Raw genomic sequence first — 19,473 nt, forward strand, 5'->3', positions numbered from 1 at the left:
CTTGCATAAAATCTCAGCAAAACAAATCAAAATAGTTTCATGAGCAAATTCTCTTGTCAGAGTAAAATAAATCTGTATGTTTAGTAGTGTTCAATGGAAAGGGTCACAAATGTTTTCAGTTTCATGATACGCTGCTGCCTTGACTCAGCACATAGGATAGGTAAGTCTATTTAAAACAAACATGATATTTACTTACGGTCCCAAGGATTCCCAATCCGCACTTGGGCATAAGCCTTTACTAGCTTTCCAACAATTTCATCATGGATATTTTCATGCAAAAACTGTGCAATATAAAGAGAGATGTAGTTAGTATTATGTACAATTAGCATTGCACTTTATTTACAGTACTACTAAACAGCAATAAAGTGGTGCAGAGTGCTACTTAAAACCATGCCATTTTTTCCCTTGTGTTGGTGGTGAAGACACAGAATACCAGAAGCAAGGAGACACATTTATTGTATTTTTTGTTTCATACAGTAACATCTCAAGTGAATGAATGACACAATTTGGTGTCCTTGGAGTACAGCACTTCTGTGTTTTCCACCAAGTATTATCTGCATTAAGTACTTGTGGGCCATTTGACAACATGACCCGGCTGCAGGGTTGCGGTGTGAAGGTAGACAGTAATGCAAATGCTACTTACCAGTATGCATCTGTTCTTGGCATGTAGGGCTGCTGACATTCATATCTGTGCATAGATCGCCGCCTAGTGTTGGGTCCGGATGATTGCACATTGTTGTCCTGGAAGAGTCTTCGAAATATCACGAGATAGGTGGCTCCTCCCCTGGACTACAGTGCGCATGGGCATCGCCTCCATCCCCAGATTGTTTTTAGCCATTGGCAGAGATGGAGTGACATATGTGAGTGATGCCCTATGCTAAGAGTATGAAAATATGTGTAAAGAAAAAATACTGCAGCTGCTACAGGCGCCGGGGAGGAGGGCGGGCGATATGAATGTCAGCAGCCCTACATGCCAAGAACAGATGCATACTGGTAAGTAGCATTTGCAGTTCGAGGCATGTGGGCTGCTGAATTCATATCTGTGCATAGAATACATAGCAGTCCCTCCATTAGCGGCGGCCGCCCGTGCCAGCTGCAGCCGTTTGAAAAAGCGTTTTGAGAACAGCCTGGCCAACAGCTGCCTGCTGTTTAGAGTGCACATCTACACAGTAATGCTTAGTGAAAGTATGTGTGGTAGACCATGTAGCTGCTCTACAAATATCTTCTAAGGGAATGTTACCCAGGAAAGCCATAGAGGCCCCCATCTTTCTGGTGGAGTGGGCTCTTGGTGGAATTGTGAGAGTGCGTTTAGCTTTAGCGTAACAGATCTGAATGCATTTCACTATCCACCTAGCGATCCCAGCTTTGGAGATAGCATTTCCCTTGTGGTGTGAGGCAAAAGCAACAAAGAGTTGCTTGGTCTTACGAAAATCTTTAGTCCTGTCGACGTAGTACATCAAGGCTCTTTTAACATCAAGGGTGTGGAGCATCCGCTCCGCCAGTGACTCTGGGTTTTGAAAAAACACTGGTAACTCAATCGTTTGGTTCATGTGGAATTGAGATACAACCTTAGGTAAAAATTTAGGGTTAGTGCGGAGCACCACCCTGTTAGCGTGTACTTGGAAGAAAGGTTCTTGGATGGTGAGCGCCTGCAACTCGCTAACCCTCCGTAGCGATGTAATTGCTACTAAGAAAGCAACCTTCCAAGTTAGAAACTGAAGCTCACAAGAGTGCAGTGGCTCAAAGGGAGGACCCATCAGCCTTGTAAGAACCACATTGAGGTTCCATTCCGGAGCTGGTGGTGTCCGCGGTGGAATAACCCTTTTGAGTCCTTCCAGAAAAGCCTTGATAGCAGGGACCTTAAAAAGGGATAGGTGTTGCCTATTCTGAAGGTATGCTGCCATCGCAGACAAATGAATGCGGATGTAAGAGTACGCCAAATTGCATTGGTACAGGTGGAACAGGTAGCAAATAATGTTCTGAATGGAAGCGTCTAGTGGGTCAATATTGTGGTTTACACAGTACATGACAAAACGCTTCCACTTGGATGCGTAACAAGCTCGAGTAGTGGGCTTCCTTGCCTCCCGAATGATGTCCATGCAATCGGGGAGAAGATTGAGGTAGCCAAACTCTAGGACTTCAGGAGCCAGATCGCCAGGTTGAGCTGTTGCGGATCTGGGTGCTGAATGTCGCCATGGCTCTGCGTCAGAAGGCTGGGGGTGAGATGAAGCCTCTGATGCGGTACCACGGAGAGTTCTAGAAACGTGGTGTACCATGGTTGGCGAGCCCATGTTGGAGCAACCAGGATGAGAGTCATCGAGTGTTGCCTGAGTTTGCGTGCCACCAGCGGTATCAGAGGTGCTGGGGGAAAAGCGTACGCAAATCTGCCTGACCAGTTCATCCACATCGCATTGCCCTGCGATTGCGGGTGTGGGAACCTGGCGGCGAAGCTTTGGCATTTTGCGTTCTCCTTTGTGGCGAACAGGTCTATCTCTGGATGACCCCACCTTTGGAAGTACTGTTGGAGTACTGATGGATGTATCTCCCACTCGTGCATCTGGTGGCTGTGCCTGCTGAGCAGGTCCGCCATCTGGTTGTCTTTGCCCGGGAGATGCTCCGCCATGAGGAAGATGTTCCTCTGAATGGCCCACTTCCACATGCTCTGAGCCAGATGAGACAGCTGCGGAGAGTGTGTTCCTCCCTGCTTCTGAATGTAGTACATGGCCGTCATGTTGTCCGTCCGGATCAACACGACCTTGTTGCACAGATGTACTTTGAATGCCTTCAAGGCCATGAAGATTGCCATCAGCTCCAGAACGTTGATGTGCATCTTTCTCTGCTGTAGTGTCCATAGTCCCTGCACTGTGTAATGGAGTACATGCGCTCCCCATCCCTGGAGAGAAGCGTCCATTGTCAGGATAATCTGTGGCACAGGCTCCTGGAACGGTCGGCCCTTGCAAAGGTTTTGTGGATTCCACCAATGCAGAGAGTTGTACGCCCGACCGCTCACCAACACTAGGTCTGTCAGTTGCCCATGAGCCTGAGTCCACTGACGTGCTAAGCACTCCTGAAGCGGACGCATATGTAGTCTCGCGTGCGGGACGATGGAGATGCAGGAGGCCATCATGCCTATCAACTGCATGAACACCTTCGCTGGAAGCGAGTGCTGAGGTCTGAATCGTTGGATAAGAGTCTGGATACTGGCGATTCTCACTGAATTTGGCTGCGCAGTGGCTGCCAGCGTGTTTATCGTCGCGCCCAGATACTGCCGTACATGGGCGGGCTGGAGATGAGATTTTGGATAGTTCAGCGAGAATCCCAGATCGTGCAGGAGATGAATAGTGCGTGACACGTGGTCTGCGCACTGCCGTTCCGTCCTTGCCTGAATGAGCCAGTCGTCCAGATAAGGATAGACGTGGACGTGCTGGCGCCGCAAATGCGCCGCCACAGTCGCCAGGCACTTTGTAAAGACTCTTGGCGCTGTGGTGACCCCGAACGGCAGAACCCTGAACTGGTAGTGCTGGTCTAGGATTGTGAATCTGAGATACTTCCTGTGGGAAGGATGCAGGGGGATATGAAAGTATGCATCCTTCAGGTCCAGTGTGGCCAGGAAGTCCCCCTGTTGAAGCAGAGGGAGAACCTGCTGTAACGTGAGGATATGGAAGTGCTCCGAGAGAATATACCAGTTGAGGGGCCTGAGGTCCAGGATGGGCCTGAGGGATCCGTCCTTTTTGGGGATCAGAAAGTACAGGGAGTAAACCCCAGTTCCCCTTTCTTGCAGTGGAACGAGCTCTATTGCCCCTTTTTGCAGCATGACTGTGACCTCCTGCTGCAACAAGTGCAAGTGCTCGCCGGACATAGGACGGCTTCTTGGAGGTATGTTTGGTGGAGTGGAAGTAAGTTCCAGACAGTAACCGTACTGGATAAGAGATCTCACCCACCTGTCCGTGGTGATGGATTTCCACGCGGGCAGGAACTGCTGGAGTCTCCCCCCGACCGGTGTTGTGTGGTCGGGGGGCAGTGACAAGACGTCACTGCTTGTTGGCGGTGGTGGACCTGGAGCTATTGTTTCCACGTCCCCTGCCCTTGACATTGTTGCCTCTGTAGCCACCTCTACCCTTGTTGGTGTATGAGGTCTGGGTATTGCCCTTATAGTACTGTGTGGATTGCGATGCTTGACCCCTGGAGGTGCCTCTGGAATTGGAGCGGCGAAAGAAACCACCCCGAAACTGCTGAGATTGGAGGGCCCCCATCGACTTAGCAGTGTCCGTGTCCTTTTTCATTTTTTCCAGTGTCGCATCCACCTCGGGGCCAAACAGGTGGTCAGGATTAACTGTTTGGTTGAGAATGGTTGTCTGGATATCAGGTTTAAAGCCTGAGATACGAAGCCATGCATGCCTTCTTAGCAACACACTAGTGTTGATCGCCCTGGAGGCAGTGTCAGCCACATCTAGCGCACATTTGATGGAAGCGTTAGTGATTAGCTTGCCCTCCTGAATTAACATCTCCCCAGCCTCCTTGTACTGGTCAGGTAGGTGCTGCAACAGTGTTTCTAGGGTGTCATAGTGAGCCCTATCGTAGCGTGCAAGTAGGGCCTGCGTGTTTGAAATACGCCAGATGTTAGCTGCCTGCGCAGCAATCCTCTTTCCTGAGGCCTCGAATATTTTCGACTCTTTGTCTGGGGGAGGAGCGTCACCAGTAGTCTGTGAATTCGCCCTCTTCCGAGCGTTGGATACAACCAAAGAGTCCAGTGGCAAGTGTCCCTTGATGTATGTTGGATCCGAGGGCACTGCCTTATATTTCTTATCAATGCGAGGATTGATGACACGCGCCCGAGTGGGCTCCTTGAAGACCTCCGTCGCGTGCTTTAGCACCCCTTTGAGCATTGGCAATGTCTTGACTGACTTCTCTGCCACTGAGAAAGTGTCAAACAAAAAATCCACATCCACAGGATCTGAGTGGAGCTCAACATCATGGTTGGCTGCGGCTCTCTCAATTAGGGCGTTGAAGGCCGCAGAGTCCTCCGTCGGTGAGGTCTTTGCCGCAAAAAGCTGCGGTTCCTGACCCGATTGCGGGTCATCTGGGTCGGCTCCGGCCGACCAGGGTTCATGTTCCTCGTCCGGGTCCGAGTACGCCGGATAGTTGTACTCTACTTCCTCCTCATCGTCACCTTCCCCTGCGTTAGAACGCGCAGGAGAACGTTCCACTTGTTTGGGAGACGAAGGCTCCATAGGGGCCGAAGCGCCCGCCGAGTCCTTCTTGTTCTTAAGAGGAATCCGAAAATGATCAAGCACTGGTTCCGTGGTGATTTTCCGTTTGAGGAGGGACAATTTCCCAGTATTGGCGTCGATGATGACCTCACGGCGCTCTTCCTCAGCGAGTGGCTGGAGCCGAGGCTTCGACCCCGCCAGCGACGCTTTGGGCGTCGACACCTCCTTCGAGGGCACGTCCGCCCCCTGCTTCGGAGCGAAGGCTTTCGGCGTCGACTTTGGTGGCAGGGTGTAGCGAATAGGCGTCTGCGCCTTCGCTGGCTTCGATGCGGGCTTCGGCTTCACTCCCTCCGGTTCGGGAACCCCAGCGTTTCGAATCCGTTGGAGGGATTCAACGACCTTTGTCAAGGCTGGAGAGGGCTTGACTGTCTCGAGCGATTTCCCTGAGTCGGGAGTCGAGTCTGCCGGGGGCATCGTCTTCGGAGTCGACACCTTGCCATCCTTGGCCCCGACGGTCGGAGCCGGCACAGCCGGAGCCTTGGAATCGCTTTGGCGCTTCTTTGGAGCCTTTCTTGGGTCGTCAACCTCGACCATCTTCGGCGCCGACGCAGCCGCGTCGGCCACCTTCGTCTTCGGCGTCGACCCCGAGGCCTTGGGGTCGGCCATTTTGGCGTGGCTTTTCAAGTCGGCCATTTTGACTTTCTTAGGTGTTGACGCCTCTAGAGCCTTCTGTCCCACCAGTGGAGCTTTCACTTTCGGTTTCGAAACCGATGGTGTGGATCCCGATGGCTTCACTTTCGTTTTCTTCAACGGGAGTGGCGCCTCAGAAATGTCAGCGGCCGGGCCGAGAGGCGGGGCAGTTGGACTATTAGCAAGGTCTTGCGTAAGGCCCGAAGGCGATCCCTCGACCTGGGCCGTATGTTGGGGACTAGCCCCTGAAGCAGTCTGGGGGTGCTCCTCCTCCGAGCTATCCCCCACGGTGGCAATGGCCCCATCGTCGTCCCCTACCTCGTCGCCGGCTTCATCAAACTCCTCATCTTCTGCGTCGTAGTCCTCTCCCTCCGACGCAGGGCTAGAGTCCGAAACCTGAAAGACATTTTCGTCTTCTTCAAATGCTTCAAAGATGTTGTCCGGCGGGGGCGCAGGGGGCGCCGACAACTGGGCCTGGAGTCGAGCTGCCCGACGATGCTTTAGGGTCTTCTTGCACCGGAACTTTGAGCAGGCCATACACCTGGCCTCGTCATGGTCCGGTGACAAACACTTGTTGCACACAGGGTGCACGTCGAGGTGTGAATACTTGGAGGTGCACACCGGGCACCTCTTGAACGGAGTCCGTTCCATGTTCAGGAACTTGGAGCGTCGAGTAGGCCCGTCCGCGCCGAGAGCACGCGGAGGGGCAGGAAGCGTTCGGAGCTGAGAATAAGATAACCCGAACGAAACAATACCGACGCCCAGCCTAAAGACCTTTTGGTCTCAAGTAGAAACGTAAAACTACTATCGGTTCCGACAGAGGGAACCGAAACACATCCGAACCCAATGGCGGAAAAAAACAATCTGGGGATGGAGGCGATGCCCATGCGCACTGTAGTCCAGGGGAGGAGCCACCTATCTCGTGATACTTCGAAGACTCTTCCAGGACAACAATGTGCAATCATCCGGACCCAACACTAGGCGGCGATCTATGCACAGATATGAATTCAGCAGCCCACATGCCTCGAACCTATCTCACCATGCTAACTGTTTCAAGGCACACTGTGCTTTTTCTTTCATGTTAAATGCTTTTGACAAGGAGGTATCACTTGTCCTGACAAAACCTTTTACCTTCAAACTGAAACCTAGGTCAACCATCCAGCATGGTTTGCCCTCCTCTGCCTCTTTCCAGTACCACCTTCATTGCCCTTGTGATATAAGAATAAGCTACTCCTGCGTAAAGGTACTTCTCCAATATTTGTATCTATTATAAAGCAGTGAGCCATTTGAATAGTCCCTGATGTCACACTGGAAATCCGCAGGCACAAAAATTAAATAAATAAAAGAAGCAATAGGTACATACAGGAGGTGGAAGTCAAAGTGTTGCTGAAAACTATAGGGCCAATTCCCAAAGGACCTCCACACTAGTGGCAGAGCCCTTGCACTGCAGTTACTCATGCAGAGGCCCCGACACAAGTGCGGGTCCTCTTTAATGAGTGTGGAGGTCTTTTCTGAAACACATCTTTGTGTTTTCAAAACAGAGACTAAACTTTTAAGCTTCAACCCACCAGACTGTATCACCCTCTAGAACACCGCTCTTTGTGACTTCTGTCTTTCGCATTTTCAGAGCACAAGTGTGAATAAGTACATTATCAAAGAGAAGGTGAGCTTCTCAGGGGAGGAGGGTGGGCCGCATGTGAATCTATGAAAAGATACCAATACTGGAGAACTACAGTTACAGATAAGCAACTTTTTTTCGTACTCCAGTACTGGACCTTTCATAGATTCACATGCTTGAATCAGATTAAATAGCAGTTGAATACCACATGTTTTGTATGAACATCAGAATACATTTGTACGTATAACTATGCATCGATACATATAAAACCAACATAAAATGTGTGAAACACATTTAAAGATGGTGGGTATCACTTACTATGATGGCTCACCTTTACTGAAAAAGATGCCGTAATAGCACCTTGCCCACTGCCGCATCTCTGAACTGCAGATTCCAAGCAGCAGTGCTGCGCAATGGTGTGTCTATTCTTCCAGGTCGCTGCTCTGCAGATATCATGAATCGACGCACCCGCAAACAGCACCAATGAAGTTGATACACTTCTGGTTGCATGAGCTTGCACCTTTGTTTGGAAAAGCGTGCCAGCTTTCGGATGACAACATTTTAGGGCATTGGTTATCCATCGTGCTATGATCTGTTTCGAGGGTGGATAAACATTTCTAGGAGCACTGTATGCTACTAATGAATGATTGAATTTGCATTAGTGTTTCATTTGGTCAAGGTAAAAGCGGAGACATTTCTTGCCATCCAAGGAATGCAATGTCTTTTCTGCTGCAGTCTTGAGATCTGGGAAAAAGGTCTTTTGAATTATCGGTTCACTTAAGTGGAAATCTGATATTTCTTTTGAAATGTATTTTGTATTTGTTCGCAGAATCAACCGGTCTTTCTTAAATTGCAGGAAAGGTTCTTGAATGGTGAAAGCCACTGGTGCCATGAAACAAGGGCCCTGAAAGGGATGTCCTTCACCCTAGAAATCGGTTCGCAGAACGGGGAGGATGGGTGGGGCTGTAAGGATTCTAACACTAACTAATGTTTCTTACAGATATATCGTTACCGAAGGTAAGTAACTTGTGCATCTGAAAGAAACACGTTAGTGTTAGATTCCTTACCTTAGAATAGATACCCCAGCATACCAACCCCGGTGGTGGGTCTGCGAACCAAGATCACACCAGAAAGTCCTGGAGAACGGAACAGCCGAAAAAGCAATCTCTCCGGACTCGGCTGTCCAGGCAGTAGTGCTGAGCAAACGTGTGCAGCGAGGCCCACGTAGCCACCTAACAGATGTCCTGCAAGTGGACTCCCCGACCCAGGGCAGTAGTAGCCGCCCTGCCAAACAGGAGGCTCCTTCTTCGCTAAAGAGTAGCAAACCTTGATGCACAAGACAACCCACCGAGAGATGGTCCACTTGTGCACCGTCCGTCCCTTCTTAGCGCCCACGTAACCAACAGAGAGCTGGTCGTCCACCCAGAACTGGCGATTGCGGTCTAGATAGAAGGAGAGCGCACGTTTTGTGTCCAGACGGTGGAGCCTCTCTTCCTCTTTCAAGGGATGCAGAGGCGGAAAGAAGGTGGGCAAGGTGATGGACTGCCCGATATGAAAAACTGTGATCACCTTGGGCAGGAAAGAAGGAGGAGTCCTCAGAACAACCTTGTCCGGATGGACAGAGAGGAAGGGAAGTTTAGAAGATTGAGACTGGAGCTCACTCACTCTCCTGGCAGAGGTGATGGCAACCAAGAATGCAGTTTTAAGAGTCAGAAGACGAAGAGGACAGTTATGAAGTGGCTCAAAGGGAGCACACATCAGAAACGTCAGTACAAGATTAAAAAAAGAAGGCTGATCAGGAAGCCGTAGGAAGGCTGAAAAGGCCGAGAGGTAGCCTTTGATAGTGCCCAGAGCAGAGCCCTGCTGAGCAAGAGAAAGAAGAAAGAGGAGAACTTCCGAAAGGGGGGCAGAGAGTGGATCCACAGCCTTTGCTGTGCACCATGCCACAAATTTGTTCCACCTGCAGGCGTATACAGATTTCGTGGAGGGACGCCTGCCTGCCAGAATCACATCACAGACTTCAGGAGGCAAGTCAAATGGCCTCACCTGCCGCCGATCAATCTCCACGCATGTAGGTGGAAACTGGACAGGTTCGGGTGGAGGACCGTCCCCTGCTGCTGCAACAGATGGTCCTCCTGAAGAGGCAGACGAATCGGGGGAGGGGGGCATCAACTGACATGCGGAGTAGCTCAGAATACCAGTATCTTCGTGCCCAGTCTGGAGCCACAAGGATGACTTGGGCCCGGTCTCGCCTGTTTTTCAGCACTCTGGGCATAAGTGGTTTAGGAGGAAAGGCGTATAACAGACTGCAGCTCCACTACGACGAAAAGCGTCACTGAGCAAGTGCTGCCTTGGAAATTCCAACGCGCAGAACTGATGACATTGCGCATTCTCTTTGGTGGCGAATAGATCTAACCAAGGCTCTACCCACTGCTGAAAGAGACCTTGTGCCACGTCCAAGTGCAGACGCCATTCGTGATCCATCATGCACCGGCGGTTAAGTTTGTCCGCCCTGGCGTTCAGGGAACCTGCCAGGTGTTGAACCACCAGGGTGACGCCCTGGTGTTCCAGCCATTGACAGAGCCGCAAAGCCTCCTGACAAAGGGTCCACGACCCCACCCGCTCTGTTTGTTGCAGTACTGCATGGCGGTGGTGTTGTCCATGAACACCTGCACTACACTCCCCCGGACAGAGGGGAGGAATGCCTTCAGTGCAAGTCGGATCGCCCGCAGCTCCAGAAGGTTGATTTGGAGCCGGGACTTCGCCGGAGACCAGAGGCCTCTGATCTCCACCTCTCCCATGTGGCCCCCCATCCCAGGAGGGACGCATCAGTCACTACTACGTGCTCCGGTTGGGGTAGGGAGAGGGGCCTGCCGCTGACCCAATCGCGGTTCGCGAGACACCACTGCAACTGACTCGCAGTGTCCTCCGAGACCATGACGTGGTCGGACAGGTTGCCCTGATGCTGTGTCCACTTAAACTTCAGGTCCCACTGCAGAGCTCGCATCCGCCACCTGGCGTGATGCACCAGAAGGATGCAGGAGGCCATCAGCCCCTGGATTCGCAGTGTTAATCTGACAAACTCAGGATACAGGCTGAAAGATCGAAATCAGAGCCTGAATATCCCGAACCCGCTGTTTGGGGGGATAAACCCGAAACTGTGCATATTACAGAACTGCTCCGATGAAAAGGAGCTTCTGAGAGGGCACAGGTGTGACTTTGGCACGTTGATGGAGAACCCCAGCGAGTGCAGGAGGTCGGCTGTAGTCTGGAGGTGGGAGAAGACTGTTTGGGGCGAGCCCGCCTTCAACAACCAATCGTCGAGATAGGGGTAGACTGAGACTCATGACCTGCGCAGATGAGCTGCTGCCACCGCCATCACTTTCGTGAACACCCGTGGGGCGCTGGTAAGGCTGAAGGGGAGCACGGTAAACTGAAAGTGCTCGAGGCCTACCGTGGATGTGGAAATATGCGTCCTGCAAGTCCAACGCTACCATCCAGTCTCCAAGGCAGCCAGGACCTGAGCTAAAGTCAGCATCTTGAACTTCTCCTTCCGGAGGAAGCCGTTGACGCTCCGGAGGTCCAAGATAGGGCGTAGGCCTCCTTTGCCCTTCTTGGTACCAAAAAGTAGTGGGAATAGCAACCATGTCCTACTTCTGGCCCAGGAACGAGCTCGATGGCCCCCTTGGCCAAGAGGGCCATAACTTCCTCCTGCAGAAGTTGCAAGCGATCCCCGACATGCGGTGGTACTGCGGTGGCATGGCTGGAGGGGTCGCCTCGAAGGGGAGGGAGTAGCCCCTTTGGATGATTTGCAGCACCCACCTGTCCGATGTGATGGAGTGCCAGTGGAGGAGGTGATGGCGGACCCTACCCCCCACTGGCGTTGAATGGGCCTGAAAGCTCGGACTAGGAAGGCTTTGAGGCAGATGCTGCGGGAGCTGATGTTGACTGGCCCCGCCGCTGACCTCTGGTACCGCCAGGGAGGTTACACTGCCGCGGCCGCGTTGATGCTGGTTGTGCGGCCTGTGGCTTGCGGAACGTGTGGGGGTGCCCCTTCCTTGGCCACGAAAGGGGCTAAAAGCAGAAGGTTGCTGGCGCCGGCCAGACAGGCCCAAGGACTTAGCCGTAGCCCTGGAGTCCTTGAAACGCTCAAGCGTACCGTCTGCTTTGTCGCCAAAGAGGCGACGGCCATCAAAGGGCATGTCCATGAGAGTGGCCTGGACATCGCCCGGAAAGTTGCCGGACTTCAGCCAGGCGTGGTGGCGAAACGCCACCGTCGTGGAAATCACCCTTCCCAGCGAGTCTGTGGTATCCAGTCCACACCTGATAGAATAACGTGCCACATCCTGCCCCTCCGCAAGGGCTTGACCGAGCCGGGCCCGGGCCTCCTCTGGGCACTGGGGCAGCACGTTCGCAACAGTGTCCCACAGGGAGTAGGTATAACGGCCCAAAAGGCAAGCGGTGTTAATGGACCGCAACCCCAAACTTAGTGAGGAGAACAGCTCTTGCCAAATTGATCAAACCTTTTGGATTCCCGATTCGGGGGAGCGGTCGTGAATGAAGTCTGGGATGTAGACGCCTGGATGACCAGGCTCTCTGGGGGGGGGGGCTGCACAGACAGAAAGCTAGGGTCGCCTGGAGCCGGGCAGTGGCGTCGGGCCACGTTCCGATCCACAGGGGGCACTGTGGAGGGCTTGGACCAGGTGCCCATCAGAACGTCCGTGAGTGCCTCATTGAACGGCAGCAGAGGCTCCGAGGAGCTTACTGGCGGCTGAAGCACTTCAGTGAGGAAGTTAGTCCTCACGGCTGCAGCAGGGAGTTCAAGAGCCAAGGCCTTGGCCGCCCTGCGCAACACCACACCATAGGTAGCACCCTACTCCGTAGCCACGGAGGGAGAGATTTCTAGTGTCGGGCGAAGGGTCAAATCCACTGACCTCCCCTACCTCATCTGCCCAGTCCTGGCTCAACTGGCACTGTTGTGTCAGAGGGTCCTCAGACCCCTCCCAGTCCTCCCCTTCATCAGTGTCCTGGTACACAGGCTTGAATGACAGAGCCGGGTCGTAGGTGAAGGCCTCACCCATCGCGGGTCCGACGCCAAGGGCTGAAACCGGGGTCGACGTCGTCCGACACCAATGGGGTCGGCGCCAGCGGAGGAGTGGTAAGGTCAACTGGCGTCAACTGGGATCCGGGCACGAATCCCACGGGTGCCGACGACGTCGGGACCGAAGTCGCCGACGGCGCTGGGTCCGAAGCACCCGACGGCGCCGGAGGCAGAGTCACCGGCCCGCCAAGGCCCCCAGTCGGGTCTACGGGCCCGAAAGCGCGCCAGCAGGCCTCAGAGGGAAATGAGTCCTCATGGCAATGAGGAAGTCACGAATCTCCCCCGGCGTCGCTCGCAAACCAGGAACCGGAGGGTATAGGCCTGGAGGTGGCGCTTGCGGCTCCGACGGAGCCGCGTGGGCATTGTCGCCTGAACCCTCAGCCGCGTCGCGCGAGCAGCAAGGGAAGTCACAAGATCGATGACGTCTCTTCGACTTTTTCTTACAATGCCTCGACTTACCGGAGGACTTGGAGCCCAACGAGTGATCACGATGACTCTCGAGCGACAATTGCGGCTCCGCGACCGGTCCTTTGACTTCCTCCTCGGCTGGGACCTCGAGCGGCGCGGAGACGACTGCCGGAGCCCAAGTAGCTTGCGGGACCTCTCTCGCCTAGCTTTCGACGTCAAGGTCCGGTAGTCGGGGCACGACTTGTCATCGTGGTCGGCCCAGAGGCAGTAGAGACACCGATGGTGGTGGTCGGTCACCAACATCAGGCGGTGACAGGCATCGTACGGCTTGAAGCCAGGCATCCCTACGGCACCAGGAGTCTAAGTCGACTCAAAAAAGAGATCCAAAATAGATCAAAAAGTTAGTCAAGGGGGCGTGGCCAAGATGGCGGGGTGAGCGGACGCTTCCTCCCGTAGCTCCTCCGGCCCAGCCCAGCTCGAGCCCCGATCCCTGCGCTTCTCTCCCCCCGCGGCTGCACTGCGGGCGAGAGAACTGTGCCGGAGTTCTTGGGGCACGTTTTGATACCACTCTGACTTCTGTTGCCCCGGGGGAAGTCCCCGAAAAGTTTGTTCAACGATCGACCCGAGGAGGGGAGCCTGGGTCGCCCCGAAGAAGAAGGGCCTGGAGGCGGTGCATATTGCGGCGCTGTCCGCGCGCCTCGGCGGAGTCGAGTGCTGAAAGCTGGAGATCCCGAGGGGACGGACTAGACGGACTCCGCGGAGTGTGGAGGCCTCCTGGCCGGCGCTCTGGTGGCCGGGACCATCGCTGGACGACAGACCCCAGCCCTGCGACGGCGATCTACCCCCCTGCCATGGGTATCGGTGTGTGACGCCTTGCGGACCCCGAGCCTGGAAGAGTGGAACGGCGGAGTCTGAGCGGAGCCCGGGCTGGGCGTACTGGCCGATGGTACTGGGAGACATTGGGCTCGCACTTCCCCGACCCGTTGCCATTTGAGGGTCGCCCGTAGACTGGCTGGCCTGGGCTGGCATCCTGGGTTCCGCCCTCCCGCCATCTTGTCTTTGCGGAACTAATACTGGTGACCCTCGCCCGCGCCTTGGTTTCTCCTGGTGCCTACACATCTGCTGTTCTCCCTGGGGGCACACGGCTGGAAGCCTCCGAATTAGACATTGCTGACCGCCCTGCCTAGCCCGATGGTCGTTTCGCCCTGACCCGGGCCGCCATTTTGTCGCCTGTGACGCACTACCCTTGTCCTCGGCGAGGACTTCACATCTGGTGCCCACGAGCGGCTGGGCGCGTCTACAACGACCGGCTCTAAGCTTCACCCGCCGCGGAGGCCAGGATGGCCGGAAGACGAGGCGCGGCACGGGGAGATCGCACTTTGCCGGACATGCTCGGCAGGGCCCAGCAACTACGCGACAGGGCGCAGCCGTCCCCGGGGTCCTCCCGGGCCTCAACGGACGCCACCAGGGGCGAACCACCTGTCACGAGGTCCTTCATGGAGGACTTATTCAGCTCCCTCAAGGAGGAATTTCAGACTCTCAAGACTGAGGTGGCGGGAGAGGTCCGTGAAGTGCGCAGAGAAATCGAGGGCCTGGGCGAGCGGGTCGACACTGTGGAAACGGCGGCCCAGCGTCGCGATGAGGAGATAGTTCATCTCCAGCAGGACGTCCTCCGCCTACGGGAGCAGTGTGTCGAGCTCCAGGCCCACTCGGAGGACCTCGAGAACAGATCCAGGCGGAACATCCGGGTGCGGGGCGTTCCGTCCGCAGATGAGGGTGCGGACCTAGTGGCCTATCTGCAGGACCTGTTCCGCGACATCTTGGGGGAAGGAGCGGACTTCCCGATCCGCATAGACAGAGCACACAGGGTGGGCCGCCAGCGCCAATCATCGGCACCCCCGCCTGATATCCTGGCATTCCTGCCGGATTTCCCCCTAAAGGAGCGCATTATGACAGAGGCCCGCAGGAAACAGCCGCTGTCCTTTCGAGAACGACCCGTGGCGCTCTATCAGGACCTGTCCGCCATCACACTGCAGAAGCGCAGGTCTTTCCGCATTGCTACGGACTTCCTGCGAGAGCATGAGACGGCCTATTCCTGGGGTCACCCCTTCCGTCTTATTTTTCGATGGAATGGGGTGTTACATCAGCTGCGCTCCTTACAAGATGTCTGTGGGGTGCTGGGACTCACAGCTACGGAGGAAGAAGGGGCCACACCCGCATGGAGGCGCCCCGAGCGGCGGAGCCGACGGAGATCGAGGAGGCGCCAATCGTCGGCGACGGCGAGTCGCCCTGACTCCCCTACCATCAGGGCAGATATGGCGGAGGCCCTGAGGACTGCGGCCAGGAACTTGCCTGACTCCAATGGCGTGGCCCAGACGGCCTAACTTAACTCCGGGGGGAGAGACTCTTAGCTTCTTCGATGCTGGGTTGGGGCTGGGGGTTGGGGGGGAGAGGTTGGAGGTGTGTGGCTGGACGTCCACTTGACTGTTTTCTGCAGACTCGCCCACTTGGGCTAGACTGAGACAATGGGGTGTTTTTTCTTGTTTTTGGTTCTGGCTGGTTGCCATGGGTTGGTTTTGGGGGGGGTTTCAAAACTGGTTTGATGTTGGGGGAGTCCCGTCCGATACTGTCCGAACACATGCGGAGCCGATTCTGGCCTTCCCCGCGCGCCCCTCCCAATGATCCCGCGCTTGCTGCACAGCGCTTTGCTTCCCTGGGAGTGCTGCCGCCCCTGAAAGTAGTGACCCTTAATGTTAAGGGTCTCAACAACCCTGTGAAGCGTAGGGCGATCCTTTCCCTGCTAGAAGGGTCGCAGGCGGATATTTGCCTCCTACAGGAAACCCATTTACTCTCTAAAGACTGTCATAGGCTGCGCTCTGCCAAGTTCCCCACGCAACTCTTTTCCTCGGCTGCGACTAAGACTGCAGGGGTAGCCATTCTTCTAGCCAGCTCCTTCCGAGGTGAGGTGCTGTATAAACATGCCGAGCAGAAGGGGAGGCTCCTAGTGTATCGCATGCGTCTGGGGGGTGTTGCCTTTACGGTTGGTTCCGTATACAGCCCAAATGACCACCAGGATCGCTTCCTGGAATCAGTGTTGGTAGACGTTACTGCCTCGCCCGACCGCCACGTCATCTTGGGGGGAGACCTGAACATGGTCTTCGACTCCACCTTGGATAGGTCGGCCCAGCGCTTTCCGCAGACGGGGGAGCTTTCTAGAGCGGTACAGGACCAGATCGTAGAGATGGATCTGCATGACCTCTGGCGCACCATGCACCCCGCCGATAGGGACTACTCATATTTCTTCCACGCACACCGCACTTACTCGCGGTTGGATTACCTCTTGGTGAGCGGACCGCTCCGCTTAGCCGCCACAACGGCAGACATCGGGGTTTTGTCCCTGTCCGACCATGCGCCGGTTTCCGGAGTTTTTGCTTGGCCGGCGGCCCCCCCTCCAGAGGGATGTGGCGGCTTCGGGACACGCTTCTCCATAAGAAATCGGTGGTGAAGCGAGTGGAGGAGGTCATCCAGGAGTACCTGACCCACAATAGCAACCCCGACACGTCCCTGGCAACACAGTGGGCGGCTTTGAAAGCGGTCATCAGAGGGGAGTTTATCTCCATCTCCTCGGCGGAGAACAAGGAGCGTCAACGCAAGAGGGAGGAATTAACGGCGAAGGTCAAGGAACTCGAGCAGGTTCACCGCCGGACAGGGGCACCTCGTGTTTGGAGGCAGCTGAAGGCGGCGCGGAAACTACTCTCTGCGTTGGACCTGGACCGGGCGGAGTATGCGGCGTTGCGCCTGAAACATGCCTTTTACACCGGCGGTGATAGATGCGGTAGGCTACTGGCCCACCGGCTCAGGGCTGCGCAGCAACGCAACATCGTAAAGGAGCTAGTGGGAGCAGATGGGGTCCCGGTTTCCGGTGACGCAGAGGTGGCGGATTCCTTCCGTGCCTTTTACGAGGCGCTGTACGCTGCAGAGCCCTCCCCACCGGGAGAGGCTGAGGCCTATCTGGAATCAGTAACCCTCCCGGTCTTGGATCCCGCCCAGGCGGACCACCTGGAGAGGGATATTCACGTGGAAGAAGTCATCTCCGCTATTGCACGGCTGAAACACGGCAAGGCCCCGGGCCCGGATGGCTATACGGCCTTGTTTTACAAGACCTTCTGTCCCACTGTCGCGCCTCTCCTGACTCGCTTATTCAACTCCTTCTCCGAACCGGGAGCCATCCCGCCGGACCTTCTTTCGGCGACCGTGTCGGTTATCCTGAAACCGGGAAAGGACCGGACTCTATGCGGCTCGTATCGGCCCATCTCGCTTCTAAATGTGGACCTCAAGCTTTACACGGGGATCTTGGCGGCCAGGCTTGGTCTACATCTACCAGGTTTGGTGGAGGCGGACCAGGCCGGCTTTGTACCCGGTAGGCAGACGGTCGACAACACTAAGAGGGTGACGCACGTGCTAGAAAAGGCCTCACGCGCCCCAGGGGAGCGGATGCTGCTATCGGTAGACGCGGAGAAGGCCTTTGATAGGGTTCATTGGCCGTACCTCGAGCTGGTTCTCGGGAAACTGGGGATCGGCGAGAAGTTCCGCACTATGGTCTTTAATTGCTATAAGAGACCGTCAGCATCGGTGCGTGTCAACGGACACAGCTCCGGCAGCTTCTCCATTGAGCGTGGCACGAGACAGGGTTGCCCCCTTTCACCGCTCCTGTTTGCCCTCTATATGGAGCCGTTTGCCCAGAGGATTCGTGATAACCCGGACGCTATCGGGGTGAAGATGGGGCAATACACGCATACTGTCAGCTTGTATGCGGACGATGTCTTGCTGACCCTGGATGACCCTAGGCGGTCGCTCCCTGCCTGCGTCCAGGAACTGAATTCCTTTGCCCGCGTGGCAGGCTTCAAAATGAATATGTCTAAGTCGGCCGCCCTGGACGTGTCCCTCTCTGTTGACACCAGGCGGGACCTCCAGCGTCTTTTTCCTCTGCAATGGTCCGCCTCCACGGTGCCTTACCTGGGGATTTTGCTTGCACCTTCCCTGCCTGCAATGGTCGCTGCTAACTATTCCTCTCTGGGCAAAAAGATCAAAGAGGAACTCGGTCGATGGAACAAAGGCCTGCTCTCGTGGCTGGGCCGTATCGCAGCGGTGAAGATGACGATACTGCCTCAGATCCTGTATCTTTTTCGCGCGCTACCTCTCCAGCCCCCTGTAGGTTGGATACGACAGGCGCAGGCAGACATCTCCCGCTTTGTGTGGCAGGGCCGTAAGCCTCGGATGAAGCGGGTCCTCTCCATGCTCGCCCCGGAGGCGGGGGGTCTCGGGGTCCCGGACCTCCGGAAGTACTTTCAGGCGGCGCAACTTCGGTATCTGGTGGAGTGGAGCCGGTGGGAATCGGACAAGCACTGGCTCTTTCAAGACCAGGCAGTAGCGGGCCGTACACTCCAGGAAGTCCCGTTCCTGCGGCGCACTCACCGCCCGCCTAATCTCTACGCCTCTTTTATCACCCGGGTTCCGCTGAGAGTGTGGGACGCGGTGTGCGAGCTTCGCGAGCTCACCACCTTTCCATCGCCGTTCACTCCCATTGCTGGCAATCCAGACTTCACTCCGGGCCTGGAACCGGGGGCCTTTTCCCACTGGGTGAACGCGGGTTGCAGGGCGCTTTTCCAGATCTACGGGCCGGAGGGCGTTCTCCCCTTCCAGCAGCTCCGACAGGAGTTTGGCCTGACGGAGAGGGACAGATTGCGTTATATGCAAGTCCGCCACTGGGCTCTACAACCCCCAGTGCGCGACGTCGCTGCCCGTTTGATCACGCCCTATGAGCGATGGCTGGTAACCCGGACCTCGGATGCCAAGCTTATCACCGACTTGTACAAGTTTCTCCAACCCCCGCCGTTTCATTACCATAACCCAGGGAGGGAGCGCTGGCACAGGGAATTGGGCAGGACCTTGAGCCACAAGGAGTGGGACAGGATTGCGTATCGGGCGAGGCACTCTGCGTACCACACTGGGCTGACGGAGACCTTTACTAAGGTGTCCACCTATTGGTATTACACCCCGGAGCGGCTTTACGAGATGCACAAAATCGGCGATAAAGATTGCTGGCGCGGCTGCGGACAGGAAGGTACCCTCACGCACATTCTCTGGGAGTGCCCGGTGCTGTCGGCCTATTGGAAAGAGGTCTTGGATGAGGTGGATAGGCATTTTGAGATCGAGCTCCCGCGCTTCCCTGCGTATGTCTTGCTAGGCCTCCCCAATGACCTGATGTACCCGCTGAAGTCCCGCAGGGGTAGGCAGATTGCGATTGCGCTGGGCTCCGCGGTTCAAAACATCCTTGTACTCTGGCGCACCCCCACTGCCCCCTCTATCACTGGTTGGCTACACAGGCTCTGGCAGGTACTGGGCATGGAGAAGATGTCGCTGACGGTGGCTGGGAATGTTGACCA

The 19,473-nt window shown here is 55.5% G+C and overlaps 1 protein-coding gene across 1 annotated transcript in view; it reads right to left on the reverse strand.

The window, feature by feature from the left end:
• ALDH7A1 (aldehyde dehydrogenase 7 family member A1) overlaps nt 1–19,473 on the reverse strand; it is a 311,199-nt gene that overhangs the window by 110,791 nt on the left and 180,935 nt on the right. Inside the window, exon 12 of the mRNA XM_086961105.1 lies at nt 197–281. Coding sequence (XP_086817231.1) covers nt 197–281 — 85 coding nt within the window. The remainder of the gene's footprint in view (nt 1–196; nt 282–19,473) is intronic.

The sequence above is a fragment of the Lissotriton vulgaris genome, chromosome 3_1 (genome assembly GCF_964263255.1).
Source record: "Lissotriton vulgaris chromosome 3_1, aLisVul1.2, whole genome shotgun sequence".
Classification (NCBI taxonomy): domain Eukaryota; kingdom Metazoa; phylum Chordata; class Amphibia; order Caudata; family Salamandridae; genus Lissotriton; species Lissotriton vulgaris.